Below are 19,553 nucleotides of genomic sequence, written 5' to 3' on the forward strand. Positions count from 1 at the left end.
GCTGGCAACATTGCGCAGGGAAATCTTAAAAATATCGCGTTTACGTGAACGCCACATACATTTGTGACAGTGATAGGGAAAAGGTACCACTAAAGTAAAATTTGGTTATTAATACCGTGACTTTCTTTCATTCTTTGATAAAAAAAATTGCTATTTATGCAACAAGTGCGGAAGTCATCTTTACGCACGTGTATCATACAACGTTTTACTATGCATTGTGCGAGTAAATAAAAAAAACATGTCATGGCAAATAAGTTTAATTATTAAAAGGAGTGTTTTAAATCGACACGAGTTGCGAATTACTTATTCGCACGTGTATCGTACGTTTTACAGTACATATGGCCCTTTAAACTTTCGACATATGCACGGTAAGTGCTCTTTTCCGCACTAGTGCGAGAAAGTAGCACCATATGTACTGTAAAAAAAATTGAAAACAAAAAGCACTAGTGCGGAAAAGCAGTACTTTCCGCACGATATGGCTCCGTAGGAAACGCACTTTTCGAGCACATGCATTGTAAAAAAATATATAGGACTGTATCTCCTTAACCATGCGTCGTAGCGCAAAAATAATAAAATTTTCGTTCCCCTTTATGTAACCCAAAAGTAATACATGAAAAATACAATGAAAAAAAAAGAAACAAAATCTTTATAGGGCTGTATTAGCTGTATCTCCTATATCGTGCATCGTAGCGCAAAAATAATCAAATTTTCGCTCCCCTTAAGAAACCCTTAATTAAAACTTTAAAAAAAAACAGGAAAAAACTTTATAGAGCTATTATAGCTATATATATAGATATAATATCTCCTAAACCGTGCGTGGTGGCGCAAAAATAATAAAAATTTCGTTCCCCTTTATGAAGCCCCAAAGCAATATACTAAAAACACAATGAAAAAAAAGAAAAAAAATAACAAAAAAACTTTATAGGGCTGTATCTCCTACACCGTGCATCGTAGCGCAAAAATAATTAAAAAAATCCCTTTAAGAAACCCCTAATTAAGATTGAAAAACGCAAAAAAGAAAAAGAGGAAAAAAAATCATTTTAGGGCTGTATCTCCTAAACCGTGCGTCGTAGCGCAAAAATAATAAAATTTTCGTTCCCCTTTACGGAACCCCAAAGTAATATACAAAAAACACAATGAAAAAAAAAACAAAAAAAACTTTATAGGGCTGTATCTCCTAAACCGTCGTAGCGCAAAAATAATCAAATTTTCGTTCCCCTTTGTGGAACCCCAAACTAAAATACAAAAAGCACAATGAAAAAAAAAACAAAAAAAAATCTTTATAGGGCTGCATCTCCTAATCGTGCATCGTAGCGCAAAAATAATCAATTTTTCGTTCCCCTTTAAGGATCCCTTAATTAATACTTAAAAAAAAAACAAAAAAAAAAACAGGAAAAAATCTTTATAGAGCTATATCTCCTAAACCGTGCGTGGTAGCGCAAAAAGAACAAAATTTTCGTTCCCCTTTACGGAACCCCAAAATAATATACAAAAAACACAATGAAAAAAAAAACAACAAAAAAAATCTTTATAGGGCTGCATCTCCTAAACCGTGCATCGTAGCACAAAAATAATCAAATTTTCGTTCCCCTTTAAGAAACCCTTAATTAAAACTTTAAAAAAAACCAGGAAAAAAAACTTTATAGAGCTATTATAGCTATATATATAGATATAATATCTCCTAAACCGTGCGTGGTGGCGCAAAAATAATAAAATTTTCGTTCCCCTTTATGCAACCCATAATTTATATTTAAAAAAAAACGCAAAATTAAAAAAAACATATCATTATCTCTTAAACCATGCGTCGTAGTGCAAAAATAATTTAAAAAAACCCCTTTAAGAAACCCGTAATTAATACTTAAAAAAAAACAAAAAAAACCAGGAAAAAAACTTTATAGAGCTGTATCTCCTAAACCGTGCGTGGTACCGCAAAAACAATAAAATTTTCGTTCCCCTTTATGCAACCCATAATTTATATTAAAAAAAAAACGCAAAATTTAAAAAAATAATCTTTATAGGGCTGTATCTCCTAAACCATGCGTCGTAGCGCAAAAATAATAAAATTTTCGTTCCCCTTTATGCAACCCATAATTTATATTTAAAAAAAAAACGCAAAATTTAAAAAAAAAAACATTATAGGGCTGTATCTCTTAAACCATGCGTCGTAGCGCAAAAATAATTTAAAAAACCCCTTTAAGAAACCCGTAATTAATACTTAAAAAACCAGGAAAAAAAAACTTTATAGAGCTGTATCTCCTAAACCGTGCGTGGTACCGCAAAAACAATAACATTTTCGTTCCCCTTTATGCAACCCATAATTTATATTTAAAAAAACGCAAAATTTAAAAAAAAAACTTTATAGGGCTGTATCTCCTAAACCATGTGTCGTAGCGCAAAAATAATAAAATTTTCGTTCCCCTTTATGAAACCCCAAAGTAATATACAAAAAACACAATGTAAAAAAGAAAAAAAGAAAAAAAACAATTAAAAAATCTTTATAGGGCTGTATCTCCTAAACCATGCGTCGTAGCGCAAAAATAATAAAATTTTCGTTCCCCTTTATGCAACCCATAATTTATATTAAAAAAAAAAAACGCAAAATTTAAAAAAATAATCATTATAGGGCTGTATCTCTTAAACCATGCGTCGTAGCGCAAAAATAATTTAAAAAACCCCTTTAAGAAACCTGTAATTAATACTTAAAAAAAAAAACAAAAAAAAACCAGGAAAAAAAACTTTATAGAGCTGTATCTCCTAAACCGTGCGTGGTACCGCAAAAACAATAAAATTTTCGTTCCCCTTTATGCAACTCATAATTTATATTTAAAAAAACGCAAAATTTAAAAAAAAAATCTTTATAGGGCTGTATCTCCTAAACCATGCGTCGTAGCGCAAAAATAATAAAATTTTCGTTCCCCTTTATGAAGCCCCAAAATAATATACAAAAACACAAGAAAAAGAAAGAAAAAATATTAACAAAAAAACTTTATAGGGCTGTATCTCCTAAACCGTGCATCGTAGCGCAAAAATAATCAATATCCGTTCCCCTTTAAGAAGCCCCTAATTATGATTTAAAAACGCAAAAAAGAAAAAGAGAAAAAATCATTTTAGGGCTGTATCTCCTAAACCGTGCGTCGTAGCGCAAAAATAATAAAATTTTCGTTCCCTTTTATGAAACCCCAAAGTAATAACAAAAAACGCAATGACAAAAAAAAGAAAAAAAAACTTTAGGGATGTATCTCCTAAACCGTGCATGGTAGCGAAAAATAATCAAATTTTCGTTCCCCTTAAGAAGCCCTTAATTAAGATTTAAAAACGTAAAAAAGAAAAAGAAAAAAATCTATATAGGGCTGTATCTCCTAAACCGTGCGTCGTAGCGCAAAATAATCAACTTTTCGGTCCCCTTTATGTAACCATTAATTTATACAAAAAAAAAACGCAAAAAAAAAAAAGTTTTTTTTTATAGGGCTTGATCTCCTAAACCATGCGTCGTAGCGCAAAAATAATTAAATTTTCGTTCCCCTTTATGAAACCCCAAAGTAATATACAAAAAACACAATGTAAAAAAAAAAAACAATAAAAAAAACTTTATAGGGCTGTATCTCCTAAACCGTGCGTCGTAGCGCAAAAATAATCAAATTTTCTTTCCTCTTTATTCAACCCTTAATTTATATTTTAAAAAAAACGCTTTCACTAAACTGCTGTAACTCGGAAACTTAGAATCCACAAAGGGAACTTTACTAAATTATGACACATATTAAAGCCTGACCAGTAATATATGATCATTGTCAAGAGGGCGCTGTTCAATCTCATGTATAGGGTGACAGTTCAGTATAGTATGAAAAAATATTGTATTTAATGAACATCATCATCAATGTAATTAATGTTGCTTGCCACGCTTAAACATAACAAAAATCACAATAAATTGCGTCTTAAAATAAACTTAAAAAATCTACTAAAAATCGAAACAAAAGTAATTTTTAAGTCGCTGATGTGACATTCTCAATCAAAAGGTAGGTACCACTTTGTCGTTTACCATAAAGACGAAATTTGATTATATCTTTATACAAATAACCTGTCAGAGAAAGTGGTACCTTTTGATTAGGAACGTCACAAATGTTGGTCAGTATGAGGAGTGCAGCCTACAGTTTATTTTTAATTATATTTATATACCTACTACGGTAAGATTGATAAGACAATGTAATTATGCCTCCGAATGAAATAAATACACTGTATCGCAAAACTAAGTGGCGAGACAGCTCATAATGCCATCTCTTGGTTGGTCTTAACTTAACAAGGGTAAAGGAGATAGTATTAAGATCTCAGTCGCCGGCTGATATTGCGGCAAGTATAATAAGCACCCCACCCGCGTAGGTACCCTTCCCCGCGCACGCCCTTCTTGCTCAATTGAGTTTTATTAAAATAGTAAAAAAACCGTGGATCAAAATGACCCAAATTATGAATGATGTCTCAATGTGGTATTATAATATTATAGACGTAAACTTAATAATATGATTTTTTTTTTGTGGCAGATACAGGGTGTTAATTAGAAAAAAATTTTTTTTAAATAAAAGCGGTGGATGAATTTGACACAGATTTGTTTGAATAACATATAACAATGTTCTGTAAAGTACAACACTTCACTTACCGACTCTAATATTTTTTTAGGCGTTTTAGGATCAATATTAGGTATTTATTAAATGCCATTATACCCGTGGATGAAAATGACACAAAATGCGTGTGTACGTCGGAAGCCACTTTGCCTTTACAGGGAAACAAAGAATTTCGTCTCGAATATTTTTTTTACAGAATGCTGATTGAAAAAAGAAATACCTAAATTTCTACCTAAGCAAATACCTAGGATGACACAAAATATTATTTTTAGGTTTAGTATATGGTCTGGAAACTATATATAAAAAATAAGCAACATTAATATTCTTATAACCTCAGAAGTTATTGGTACAGGTCTACATCATTCAAACTGCCAAACGTACAATCAGCCGCGTGTATCATTACCCGCCATTCATAACTAATTCGGCCATTAGATCACGACCGCGCGCTAACACCCTCTTATTAATGCACATATTATTTACATTTAATTGCACACGTGTGTTTAGCCGTGTTGACGTGAACCGAGGCATTTTAATAAGTAGTTATTGTTTAAAATAGAACAGAATGTCATATGGGTACAGAAATGGTTCTTAATCTTGTTTGTTTGTATTTGTAAAATGTAGATTTCATACTCGTTAAGTTAGGAACCTAATTGCATTGGATATGACCACGGTAATAATCGGGTTGAGGCCTCCGCTTGGCAGCTGTCGACTACATTGGTTATTTGACATAGTTTTAGTCAAATCTCAAATACTGCCCGGAACTTATGTAAATAATAATTATAAACCTGCGAAAGGTTCACAATTTTGCACCGAATTGGTTGTAGGTATTATATATTAATCCGTAATCATAATCTCCAGACCATTGAACCCAATAGGCGAATACACGCGTGTTTCTTCAAACCTGAAACGACATCTGAGCAGGTTATAAATCATATGAAGGACATTTGCCATGTTGCCAATTTCAAAGCTGATAAACTAAAGCTACGCCATGAAAACTATGCGTCGTTTATTATTTTACTACCGGAAAGTCTCTTTGAGCGGTTTATGTCTGCTGATGCTTGGCCGGCAGGGACCCAAGTCAGTGAATGGTTTCAACGGTCCACCGGGCGCGTACAACGAGGTCGTCGCCACCCCGCCCCCGGCTGGAAAACTGACAAGGGTGACGAAGCCACTGTCGCGATCTCTCAACGGGATTAACAGCGTATCTTCACTGCAAATAGTCTACCAGAATGTTCGCGGCCTAAAGACTAAGTTGAAGTTTTGGCGTCATAATGTGTCGCTTCTGCATGTTGATATTGTCGCTGTTACGGAGACGAACTTGGACTCGTCGATAGGCGACCCCGAAGTGGTTCCGCACGGCTGGTCGATGCTGAGGCGTGACCGGGGATCAAGAGGAGGTGGCGTACTTTTGGCTGCGAGACCTAGCATAGTTATTCGTCGACGGGCTGATCTTGAAACTGGGACTGGGGAGGACCTGTGGGTCTCTGCCTCACTCAATGGCTGTGAGTTTTTAATATGTGTGGTGTATGTTAAACCCAGTGCTGTAGATTCTGACTACATGACGTGGTTCTGTAAAGTTGAAGACTGTACGACTTTAATTAAAAATAACAATATTGTAATACTAGGGGATCTCAATTTAAATAGTGCTACTTTGAATGTAAATAATTATTTTAACTATTTTTTGACATTTTGTAACTTATCTGAGTATAATGACATAGTTAATGGTAAGGGAAGTAAGTTGGACGTAGTACTAGTTTCGGAATGTGTAGGAGCTGTGAGTGTTTGCGCAGCATCTGAAGGCTTAGTAGAGCATGCTGATGTTTACCATCCCCCACTTGAAATCGTTGTCACCCCGGCGCAACCCGGAAGGGCTACCGTGGTCAAGCCAAGTAACATCAACCCTATCACAGACTGGAATTTTGCAAAGGCCGACTTTCCCATGTTGTACGACCGAGTCACCAAGGTTGATTGGAGTGCCGTGCTGGCTGAAAAATGCGTAGACGGGGCGGTTGAGCGTTTGTATGCTTTATTGTACAACTGTTTCGATGCATGCGTTCCCAAAAAGAGTCGTAGTAGGAAAACTACCAGAGTATATCCAACCTGGTTCTCCGCAGACATAATCAAGGACTTAAAGAGGAAAGGTGATTTGCACAAGCAGTGGAAAGTCACCGGTGACTCGTACGTATATAGTCTGTATAGTGAGCTTAGGGCTGATATAAAAAGAAGAGTTTCCGCAGCGTATGATGCCTATATTCATGATATTCAGCGACGCCTAAAAACGAACCCTAAATCCTTTTGGCAACATGTGTCGAACCTACGTAACAAAGGCGGATTTGAGTCCAGTATTATTTGCGGGGACCGGATGTTTAGTGGGCCAGCAGCGGCGGGGGCCTTTGCGGACTACTTCAGTAGTGTATTCCTCTCATGCGAGCCAAAGCTAAGCGCCGTATTAGCAGGAGCCACTGGCAGCGATCGTCTCATAAGCATTTCTGGGTTTTCTGAGTGTGAGGTGGGACTCGGAGTTGATAAACTAAAACCGAAGTGTGCGCTTGGACCGGACAATGTGCCCGCGTTCATAATTAAGGCCTTTAAATCTCAACTTTCGGGTCCTCTAGCCCATGTATTCAATCTGGCGCTCAAGTCTGGTACCTATCCTCATAGTTGGAAAACTTCGAGAGTGACACCAATCCTAAAGTCGGGTGAAAAGTCGCGAGCCGAAAATTACCGTCCTATCGCCATCCTGAGCTCATTTGCTAAGGTATTCGAAAGTGTTTTGCACTCTAAACTGTACACTTTAGTGGATCCTTATTTAAGTGATGCGCAGCATGGGTTCAGGAAAGGCCGCTCTGTTAACACTAACCTTCTCTCACTCGTAAACCACGTCTCGAATAAACTGGACAAAGGATGCCAAGTTGATGTTGCATACCTTGATTTCAGGAAAGCGTTTGACCAGGTTGACAACGATATCCTTTTAGAGAAGCTGTCCGCGATAGGTTTTGACCCAACACTCCTTGAATTGTTTGCCAGCTACTTGAAGGATCGTAAACAATTCGTTCGGCTTGGTTGCTTTGACTCCGATCCGTACCCAACGAGATCTGGTGTTAGTCAGGGATCCTTGCTAGGGCCCTTTCTCTTTTCTATTATGGTGAATGATCTCTCGAGCTGTCTGGTTGCTGGTAAACTTCTAATATATGCTGACGACATAAAAGTCGTGGTGGATATCAAAACCCCATCAGATTGCCAAAACATGCAGCGTAACCTGGATGCGATATATCGATGGAGTGTTAAAAACCGCCTTTCCCTTAATGTGGCCAAGTGCCATGTCATGAGTTTCACCCGGGCTAGGCAAGGAATTTTCTCGAACTACCTCATTGATTGCGAGTCTCTATCCCGCACTCATTCTATGAAGGACCTGGGGGTGCTCTTTGATCCAGGTCTTACATTTCATGACCATGTACGGTCGCTGGTTAAAGAAGGGTTTAAACGCTTGGGGTTTGTTACACGTATCTGCAAAGACTTTACGCATGTAGGTGTCTTTAAAGTTCTATACTCTGCTCTGGTGCGATCCAAACTGGAAGCAAGCTCGTGCGTGTGGAGTCCATACGAGACAACCTACATGTTAATGCTAGAGAAGGTTCAGAAATGTTTTCTGCGTACTCTCTTCAAGAAACTGTACGGGTACTATCCTTTCATGTATCCGACAGCTTACTTGCAGGGCACGCTAGGATACAACGCACTAGCAACGCGCAGACTGTTCGACCAGCTGATAACCGTGCTTCGTATCCTGCGTGGTCGCCTGGATTGCCCGGAGTTAGTTGGCGAGGCATGTCGACTATTTGTCCCGGACAAGCGTTCGCGGTTTCGTGCTAACCGGGTGCGTCTCTTCGCGGTCCCTCCCGCCCGCACGGTCTCGCGGCGCAACTCGCCCGTTTGCCGAGCGATGAACACGCTCAATAAGCTCGGTGCTGTGCAACACTCCTGCGATCTGTTTGCGGACGGCTGGAAGGTTATTGAGAGGGATTGTTTAAAAATATGCGAGTCACTGACCTAATTATTGAATGATTTAATGTATCTTTGACATGATCTTTATGTACTCAGTCCATAAATTTATTATTATTGTTTATCTTATTTTATTATTATTATTATTTATAATCGAACCTAGATATAGAAATGTAATGACTTAGGCTAGTACTGTAAAATTGCATTTTGTTTTAAATAAATAAATTGAATATTTATTACAATTATGCAAATGGCGCATTCGACCATTACAGTAACTGTAATATAAACGGATCCTAAATTTAAACAAGCACTTCAACAGTCAGCACTAAATTGAATTGAATTAACGCCCGAAGTAACTGAGCATTTATGTAAAGCCACACATTGGCAAGTAATTGGTGGATTAAGGAATAGATAGCGAAGGGTTTCAAGTGACAGTGGTCGCCTTGGGCCACATTTAGTGAATGCCCCGTGGTGGTTTCGGATTTGGGCAGACATAGAAACGTTTAGACATGGATGAGTTCTCTTAGCGGGAACTTGTTATTTTTGATTTCCGTTAATTTTAAGGGGAGATTCATCAGGTTAAATAAAGTTAATTTCTCTAAGAAACTAGTATTTTAACTCTTACAGTTTTTGAGATATTCAATAAATAAATTTAATTGCTGAGCCTGTGTAAAAGATTCTTCATTGCCTTCAAATTTTATTTATTTTTTAAGTTTCGTCAGTAAAGAGTTTTCCATTGATAGCTATTCACTACAAGAAGGTTACTGAGGTGAGTTAGTTTGACAATTCCGACATTACCTACTTTTCTTTCATTATGTGTCACACTAACTTTTACGTAACTCTAAAGGACCTTTTACAATGCAATATTCATTTATTTTGTATGAAAAAGGAAAAAAAATTTTTTTCGAATTTTACAAAAAGCGATATACCAGGTAGCTTCTATTAATGTACCAAGCAACGTGTCGAATTTAACGGAAATAAAAAAATAACACGGTGTATATCCCACTCAAACCTTTTTGTACAGAGGATTCAGAGAAAGCCGTCTGAATTGATACGTATATGTTAAGGCTGGTGATAATGATGAGATAATTATGTTGGATAAGAATATCGAATGTACAGTCAGCTGCAGAGAGAGGTGAACCCCCTGCATAGACTGATTGTTACCTTGGTGACTATTTTGAACTGATTAAAAAAAAACGAAGGTTATCGATTTGACTGTATTTTTTTGCACCAGGGTTGGCATTCGGTTCGACGCTTTTAAGATTAGACTAGGCACCGACTTTAAACAGTGCTGTGTAGCACATATAAAAGGAATAATATTATATTTTATCCTTTTTAAATTCGATTTATCTTTTTTTTTTCGATAAGACATACAGCTGCAGTGGCTGCATCGCAAATGGTGCCTACGGCCTAATGGTGGTGGTGTTTATTTAATTTCTTCTCGAGGAAGTGATATACCTACTGTCCCGGAACGCATAACAACCGTAAGTTGCATTCGAAAACTTACTCGTTTATTGTATTCTTGTACAAATGACTCTTACGTTGTTATTTATAATGGGGCTGTTTACTCTTCTTCAATCAATAGGGTAAAAAAAACTTAATTTGTCAAGCTGCTAGATAAGCATTAAATGTGGATATCGACGGTGGAAATTTCAAATGTCGTAAGGGACATACGGCCATATGTCCCTTACGACATAAGTCTATGACATAAAAACCACCTGTCACTAAGTACACATAATCCTTCGAGGCATTCAACACACGCTCTATCATACACCACATACATGACATACATAAACGTACCGTGACAGGATGTAGAGCAAAAACTGACTAGGTAGTTTTAGATAAAATGCACCTGCCCAGCAGATTAAGAAACGTATGTGACCATATTGATAAATTACATTGCTATTTGGTGATTGTCAGTTTTTTTTATTATAGATTTGATCTAATGTTGCTTCTGAAAGATTTGGATATTTTTTTAAGGCTTTCTATACTACACTTATGTGCATCCCGGCCCTTGAGATAGCAATTTCAACTACAGTAGGTACAATAACGCAAAAAAAAAACAGTGTTACTTTCTCGAATCGATAATAGTAAATGAAGAAGAAAATAATGTATGCATTTTATACACAAAATCAAGTTATTTATTTATTAATCTCCCTCATTAAGGTGTTTCCTAATATTAACTACGCTCATTAGTTATATGGTCATTATTTAAACTATTATTTTAGTCGCTTTTGTGAAAGAATCCGAAACATGTCGCCAAAAGCGACTAAAATAATAGTGAGTAAAAACCGCACTGATAAATATTTTGCAAGGTGTGTTTATAAATGGAAGACAAAACTCGGAGTAAACCAACAGGAACATTGGTATTGATACTTTATTTCCTTTTGAACGTGTGGACTATAGTTGCAGTGGTGGTTATAGGTTTTACGGTACCTATTAAAACGTTTTCATCCTCGGGTAAAAGTACCTAAGGTAAATTACCCAGGTAACAGGCAAGCTAAGGTAAAAGTTAGCGGAGACGAGATATAAAGTTACTAGCTTTTGCCCGCCACTTCGTCTGCGTGGAATTAGTATTTTGGATCATCATTTGGAAATCAAGTTATTTATTTATTAAACTCCCTCATTAAGGTGTTTCCTAATATTAACTACGCTCATTAGTTATATGGTCATTATTTAAAAGATTGCAGGCCCCGGCAGATGAAATCAATGAGGTAATTATCTATTTAAGGTATCATTTGTGCTTCGCTCGCTTTGATGGTTCGCTCGCTGTCGCATGGAAGTAAGTAATACTCTTTTGAATAATGAATATTGGCAAAATAATGACCATGTTGTTTTCTATAAATTGTATATACAGATGTCAATCACAATGAAAAAATCAACGATGATCAACTCTGGTCAACGTGGGACTCGAACCCACATCCTTGGATTGCCGGTCCAATTTATAGATTGTAATAATGTGGTACGTCCCACAATAAAAAAGGAAAAATATATTAACATTCACGTTGTTTTCGCTCAAGCCATACAACATATCAAATAACATATAAATAGATTAATATATGCTCCTGTAAATAAAATAATAAAAAAATACTTTAGCATTGGTTTCAGAAATATATATATGACCTACCTATGACTTGCTGATAAACAAGTTTTTTGACGGAAAATTGGCACGTGTGTGTGTACTTTGGTCTATTAATTTACAAATAAATAATACACCAAAATAAAAATCCATTCACACACAAGTATTCTACTTTTAGATTTAAGACATATGAATGACTAAAGCTGACCTGTAAAATTTGGACTTTTTTCCGCCCTTCAACCATTGTGCGTCCCGTCGCCCAACGCCGTCCTCGAAAAGTCGGAGGTTTAAGTCCCGTCGCTGTGAATAATAATGAGTAAAACTTGTGAAAGTTTAAATCAGTGTTTTACCTAAGCATCTTACTATTCTATAAAATTAAAGTTCTACGAACGACGAGCCTGCATTTAAAAGTTACGACATCGCGATAACCCTTCTCCGAATTGCTGCGAAGCCCGTATTATTGAGTGAATTCCTTTATATTTGCTTCTGCTGCATGTTGCAATCATTGCAAGGTAAATAGTGCAATTTGGACTGCATCGACGCAGACAATCAATTAAAAAGAATGTGCACTATATATTTACTTTTTAGGATTCCTTACCCAAAGGGTAAAAACGGGACCCTATTACTAAGACTCCGCTGTCCGTCTGTCCGTCCGTCTGTCCGTCTGTCTGTCACCAGGCTGTATCTCATGAACCGTGATAGCTAGACAGTTAAAATTTTCACAGATGATGTATTTCTGTTGCCGCTATAACAACAAATACTAAAAACAGAATAATATAAATATTTAAATGGGGCTCCCATACAACAAACGTGATTTTTTTGCTGTTTTTTTTTTCGTAATGGTACGGAACCCTGCGTGCGCGAGTCCGACTCGCACTTGGCCGGTTTTTGTTTCAAAATAAATCTACGACTATTTGACAACCCGTTTTTAAGTGATATAATGGATTAGTAAATAAATAATAGGTAACTCTTGCATGAACTCTTGTGTAATTATATATATTATATCGTTTTATCATTCATGGTATCATGTTATTTTACAACATTGCTTGTATGACCGAATTTATTTTTATTGCTTATATTTAAACAAAATTATACGGAATTCATCGAAACTAAATATTAGGTAATTTCGCTGAACATACATCGTTAGCTCATTAGGTCTTCTGTCCTTGGCCTAAGTTTGATCACTACTGAGAGCCACGCGGTGTAATATAGGTATGTAATTACGTAAGTATTAGGTTAGGTTGGTATACCTACATATATGGAACATCAGCAGGTTCGCAGGTCTTATTCTTGAATTCAAAACCTTTCTCTGCAAATAAATTATAGTTTTATTATTATTATACAACGACGGGACTTAATCGCGTAAAATAAGTTTTAAATTTACCTCCGACGTTTCGAGGACGGTGTTGTCCCCGTGGTCTCGGAGAAGACTGGCTAAAGTTGACATCAACATCTTCTAGGCGCGCGAGTTTTTCGAACTACCCGCACTTGGTCTTGTTTATTAACTTGAACGTTTTGCGCACTAGGGATGTCACCGGGTCGACACACAACACTCACAATATTCGATTTTTCAACCTTCGATATTTGTTTTCGCTTACACTTACTAATGACTGGGTTCCATGTGGATGAGATCTTAAAACCTTCGTCTCGAATGAAATTTCTATGTTTTTTTATTTAAAATTAAAAAACATTCATTCATTTTAAAATTAAATTCGTCGTTGTTGAATAATAATGCGTAAAAATCGTGAAAGTTTAAATTATAGTTTGTTTTGTTTTTTGTTAAAAAAATTAAAGATGACGATGAAGGGAGAAACAAAAATCGTAAACTACGTAAAGTCAATCAATCATATAACAATTCACTAGCGAGAGAACGCGCTGTTTTTGCATTAATCGAGCGATGGACTGAAAAGATGGCTTTTTGTACCAAACACATTCTTGAGTCTTGAGGTATGTGTCAATAGGTACTAAGCTCAAGCATTAACCGTTTTGGTTCTCAAACTTGCGATATCAGGCCAAGGTTAGCCTCACAAGGGGAGGAGAGTTGCAAAATGAGGCCTTCAGTGTGACAGTTGTTTACTTTAAACAGTTTAACTGTTTATCAATACTTTAATAGTGTCTTGTGGAGTGCCTCTATGCTTTATTGTTTGAAATAGTGATTTGTGGAGTATGCTTTAGTACCACCCACGATTGTTTCAAACAAGGAACGGGTTGATCAATGTTTGGTTTACTGCTTTTTGTAAAGATTATAAACTACATAAACATACTTCTGATTGAAGTATCTTCACCTATAGTGCTTGGCACTATATCAATCTGTTATAAACAGAACAGAATAATATTACGACAGAGAGGGGTGTAGGCTTTAATGCTAACGTTTGCATATAATCTCATTCCCATGATATGATTACCTATTATACCTATTTCATCAGAACTAACTTATTTCATCAGAAATTTCGTACTAATAAATATTATTTTCATTCTTACCATTACCGTGACCTAAAATTACATAAATATCACACTTAAATTAAGCTAATCCGCAACGGCAAGTTGCAAGTCGTATCAAAACCACACTAAAACTATTTAATTAGAATATGTAAAAGTTAAATACCGTTGGAAGGCTTTCTTAAAAGAGCGCCACCAAAATACCTACCTACATAGATTTATAAGGCATAGATTCCTAGTCCGTACATCGCTAGTGAAGCCATTTCAAGTGCGACGTCACGTCGTACTCGTGTCATCGTATTCGAACGGCCCTCGCAGTACTCAAGGTCAAATCGGTTTGTGTACACCTCCCGTTTAAAAATCAAAAACACAGGAAAGATTATTCTTTGTGCAGTGAATGGGTGTCACAACGCATCAAATCATAAAAACAAACCGCCTAATATTACATTTCACGCGTTAGTATCGAGTTTAATGTGATATTTTTACATTTTTTACGTAATCGTAAATACAAAAATCCAAATTTTTTAAATTATTAATAACCAAGTGTAAGGATGATGTTAAAATTTCCCTACTTTGAAACAAATACATACTGGCAACATATTTTTGTATATATGTGTGTGTTGCTGAGCGTAAAATACGAGCGTTCCACGCTTCACTTTTGGCCGATTAGCCGTATGGGGACTTGGGGACTATCTGTCTATGTGTAATTAGTCTAAGCCTACCTATAAATTTGAATACCGCTCCAGGAACAGTTCTTTAAACAAAGTCAATGTGCATCGGTATTCCTGTGGATTCCTGACTAACCTATTTTATCATCGTTTCAGATGGGACCCAAAGCGCCGCATCACCCCAAACGAAGCGTCCCGGCACGAGTTCGTTACCGGCTGCCCCCTCGGCTCCACCCCCACGGGCGTGCTCGCGCTCCCGCGCCTCGCGCCGCCGCGGCCTGCGCGCGCGCTGCTCCACAGCCAGTCGGCGGGCGACGTGGCCGCCATGCTGGGGCGCGCGTGACCGGACGCCGAGCTCGTCGTCAGCCAGAGCCATACGCAGCTCGATCAAGGCGTCACTCAGGTGGTAAATCTATAGTTAGTCTTGAGAATTGGATGGGATTGTTTCTAAACGTTAGGAAGAGATTGATTTGATATATGCGAAGCTTGAGGTGGACTCTCGAGCGGTGGCGACCAGCGCAGCGACCATTTTAAAGTGTAATCCGTACAGTGTCAGTATCCGTTACAGGACCCTTTCTGCGGAGAGGGACAGAGAACGGTGTATCGTTTATCATTTATTTATTGTATTGTGTATATTATTTTCCTGTCCCTCTTAGTAGAAAGATCCATCCAGCATACCAGATGTAACATAGGTATGCCCTTTAAAAATAGGTATGCGAAGAGGCCAGTGGGCCAGCCTCAGTGAACGCTGCTCATATCCCTTGGACGCTCGCCGCTGAGCCCGTACACTAAGTGCTTCCGCTGCCTTGCGCGGGTGCACGGAGCGGGTACACATGCACATCCGCGGCGACCGCGGGTACCATCGCGGGTAAAATCCGTCGTACGCGTCCGCGCCAGTTAGCGTTGCTCATACTGTTTTTTATTAGGCGTTCACCCGCTCAAAGGACCTATAATTCTAGTCGATTTCTCGACATACTGCGTGATGTAATGAACCTTTATTAAATAAAACTATATCGTAGAATACGTAATTTTGGCCTCTACCAAAATTGTGAATGAAAAATGATTTCTAAAACTAAATTTTTAGGAACAACATACTCATTGACCTAATCAATGTATGAATGTTATTAGTACACTCAATACTTTAAGTATAATACTTGAGTGTAGGTACTGAGTTGATCTGATTATCAAAATTAGCGTAGATGCTGTAAGGTCAATGAAGCCAAATCCGTCTGCGGAAAATTCCGTACAAGAGCTTTTTTTAATGTTTAACGTAACGTTATAGCCTCAAAGATCCAAAGTATAAAAAATAAATGTTCCAATCAATGCAACATCATTTCTATTGAGAGATACGAATTACCTATTTGTAAGTGAAAACGAATCTACTAGTAATGTGGCAAAAGCAAATATATTTTAAAATATTGCAACAGCTAATTGAGATTGAATTGCACTCAGATGCAAATATAGAAACATTGCGACACTTTCCACAACCAGAGACCAATATATAATAACGAATGATACTAAGGTCATTTTAAATTTAATTACTGGGAAGACCATTATAAGGCAAGAACTCTCGTAACGTAGCTTCTCTCCTTCTGCTCTATAGTTTGAATCTTCTCAAATGATTTTTACGCCAAAGACCCTAATCTGTTAAATAAAAGCCATTGTTTCTTTTCAGCAAGCGCGTGGCCATTGTGTCTGAGCGCGTGACCATTGTGTCTCAGCGCGTAAACACAATGGCCACGCGCTCGCAAAAAATAAACAATGGCCTTTGTTTAACAGATTACGGTCTGGCGTAAAAATCATTTGAGAAGATTCAAACTATACCGACCTTTATGTGTACAAATGCAAGAGTTTAAAGCGTCGAAAGACATTTTCTTCACATTGACCATAATCAATATTGCGTTCTATTATTTAATTTAATTTAATCGTATGGCATTATATTATACAGATACCTACAGAGAAATCATAAATCTAACTCCAGAGAATTAATCCACTTGATAGCTTCGTCGTTAAGTTTTATCAGTTCTTCCTGCGTTTTTTCAAATTTAAGAGTAAGTAAGTAATAGTGGAACTTTTGACGTGCCCACAGATGTTCAAAATTGCGTAAAAACTTGGTCTGCGCTCCGCGCTGATTCTTGGGATTAGACTGCCAGGTTTACTTGGTCTCCTTTAGGATGCGACCGGGAAGTCGCTAAGATGATGGGGATCTTTATTATTCACTCGTCTGTGCAGACCTTATGTGTTGAAACTGCATTTGACCTGAAATATGATCCAGTTTTAATACTTTGATAACGGAGTTTAATCGCAATTTTGCAAACGGGTTTCATGATATGAAGTAGGATGGCAGTTATTGGTATGTCGGTTATTAGTCAGCTTATATTCCTACCAAGTATTATTTGTGTGTGTCTAGTCACTGGCTATCTAGTCAAGAACTTGTAATGTCAAGCATGATCTCATTTTTTTATAACACTAATTTTAAGGGTGAAGAAAAATGCGAATTCGCTTTAAATAACGCTTTGAATATCCGCGTATTAAGTAGGCTTGTAGGTAAGTTTGTTTTTCATTGAAGTTGTTGGATTAAATCTTTTTTCGTTGTCTCATTTCTGACAACTCAGTTACGCGTTTATCAATATCTTCTACCAAAAACTTTGGTACCATTTGGTGCCATTGTTTGTCTTTTTAGCGATTGAAAATGCCTATATTAAATGGGAAAACTTATAAGCAAAATTTCACCCCATACAAAAAGCTCCAATAACATGACAACAAAGAATTTTGACCCAGTTACTCTTATTCTGTTGGATATAGCCAGCGAGAATATATTGTTTTCCATATTTGGCGGAACATCATCTCTCTAATCAACCTAGTAATTATCTTGAATTCATCTCTCAAGTCACGTAACCTCTGACATGCAAATACACGCGCATGCGTAACAAGCGCTACCATTCACAGAAAACATGGATCATCCTAATTACGTAACCAATGCCGTAATTGAAGTACACACCATAAAAGTTAATTTATAAACCGAATTATGACCTTATTTGCAAAACTTAAGGTGTATAATTGAATAAAACCTGCTTTAATTGTATATTTTCATATGTTACTTTGACCTAATGATGTTGGAAATGAAGCGAATTATTATGCGAGCTAAGATTTGCTTCATACTTGTACTTATCTTATACAAATTTGTGATGTTACTATATTGAGCATATTCATGACAAGTTGAAAGAACACAAAATTATTAAATTACAAAAATTGTAGAGTAACACTGCTGCCAAATGAAGAACTGATGAATTAAGGTTTTTGCAACTAGTTGAAGCTGATCGAAAAGGGTCTTAGCTTAGAACATTTAGAACAAAAATCATAAGTAGATAAATTAGCTATCTGGTTTATACGAATAGAAACCTGTCGGTCCGTCTTTTATCTATGAGATGGAATCTAATTGACACAGTTCAATTTGATACATTGATTCGTTTTAGTGATCGGGCAATTAAACTAATGGATTTAATTTATATTTTAATATTTGTGCCAAATTGACCAAATAATACTCATTCATTTAGATTTAGCTTGGCAATATTACGCGCGATAGATAATCGAATGAAAATTAAATTATATTCGCAGTTTAGTAATAAATTAAGATGATTATTTAATATTTTTCTCTAATCTAATGAGTCAAACCGGGGACCCGGCAGACCTCGTCGGCGATGGCGGGATAACTTGGACTCCTCTTTGAGCGACTGGCCAGATGTAGCTCAAAACCGGGAGGAGTGGAAGAAGTGGGGGGAGGCCTTTGCCCAGCAGTGGGACACAATAGGCTCATAATCAATCAATCAATCTATTGCAATAATACAAAGATAACAGTGTCCGCTTGTGTGTGTGTGTGTGTTAATAAAGTACTTTTTTGCCACCATTTTTCTTTAAAAAGTAGTATTGTTTTGTACCTATATACTTACCAAAAATACTATAACGGTAGCCTCTCTAGTTAGCCTAAACAAATAATTGTGCCATTTTCAACCAAAAGGGTACTTATCGTCGCTTGTCAGTAAGGCGCTATTTACATATAGCTTCAATTAGAAATCAACCTTATCAACAAGCGACAATGTGGTACCTTTTGGTTAAAAACGTCACAATTTATAAAATTGCTTACGTTTTTATGTAACTTTAAAGTTGTTCGAAGATGTTATGTTGCAACGAATTTTAGGTATAAAATCTCGACTGAAATATAGTACAAGCCTGTATACGTCCTAATGTCCATATCAAGATCGGGTCCTTACGACGATAGATCATTTAAGAGGAAAGGGGACGGCCGTTTCTCCAAACAAATGTAGTCCCCGTTTTCCTCTCTGGATATTGACATTATGGAAAATATTTTAACATAGTTAGATGTAGGTATATTAAACATAGCTATACCTACGTTTGACTTTTTTTGTTTTTTTTTTATTATGGTAAAAATTAGGAGCGAAAAACAGATTTCATACAAATTTTTAAATTCGATAAAAATCTAGGGGCATAGCCGTGGTTGATATACAACGAATTGTGTCTAAATATTTTCAATAATGTTAGTATCTAGAGAGGAAAATGAGGACTACGTTTGTATGAAAAGGCGATTCCGCGCGGGTCCTCCACTTTCGTCTTAATCGCCATCTGGTACAAATAGTTTCATCTTAGCTGCTTTTGCAGTACAATAGAGTTGATCACAATTTGACAAGTCAACTGGCAACATTGTATTACAAAATGGCGAACATTTGTGCAGTGTTG

At 36.8% G+C, this 19,553-nt stretch overlaps 1 protein-coding gene across 2 annotated transcripts in view; it reads left to right on the top strand.

Moving 5' to 3' along the window:
* Positions 1-16,107, top strand: part of LOC134740489 (dual specificity tyrosine-phosphorylation-regulated kinase 2) — a 116,710-nt gene extending 100,603 nt beyond the window's left edge. Inside the window, exon 10 of one of the 2 annotated variants that reach the window (XM_063672982.1) lies at positions 14,955-16,102. In XM_063672982.1, coding sequence (XP_063529052.1) covers positions 14,955-15,141 — 187 coding nt within the window. In that variant the 3' untranslated portion in view covers positions 15,142-16,102. Of the gene's footprint in view, positions 1-14,954 lie in introns of both variants that reach the window. The other variant, XM_063672981.1, reaches the window with a different exon arrangement.
* Positions 16,108-19,553: the final 3,446 nt, after the last annotated feature.

This window comes from Cydia strobilella, chromosome 4, assembly GCF_947568885.1.
Source record: "Cydia strobilella chromosome 4, ilCydStro3.1, whole genome shotgun sequence".
NCBI classification, from domain to species: domain Eukaryota; kingdom Metazoa; phylum Arthropoda; class Insecta; order Lepidoptera; family Tortricidae; genus Cydia; species Cydia strobilella.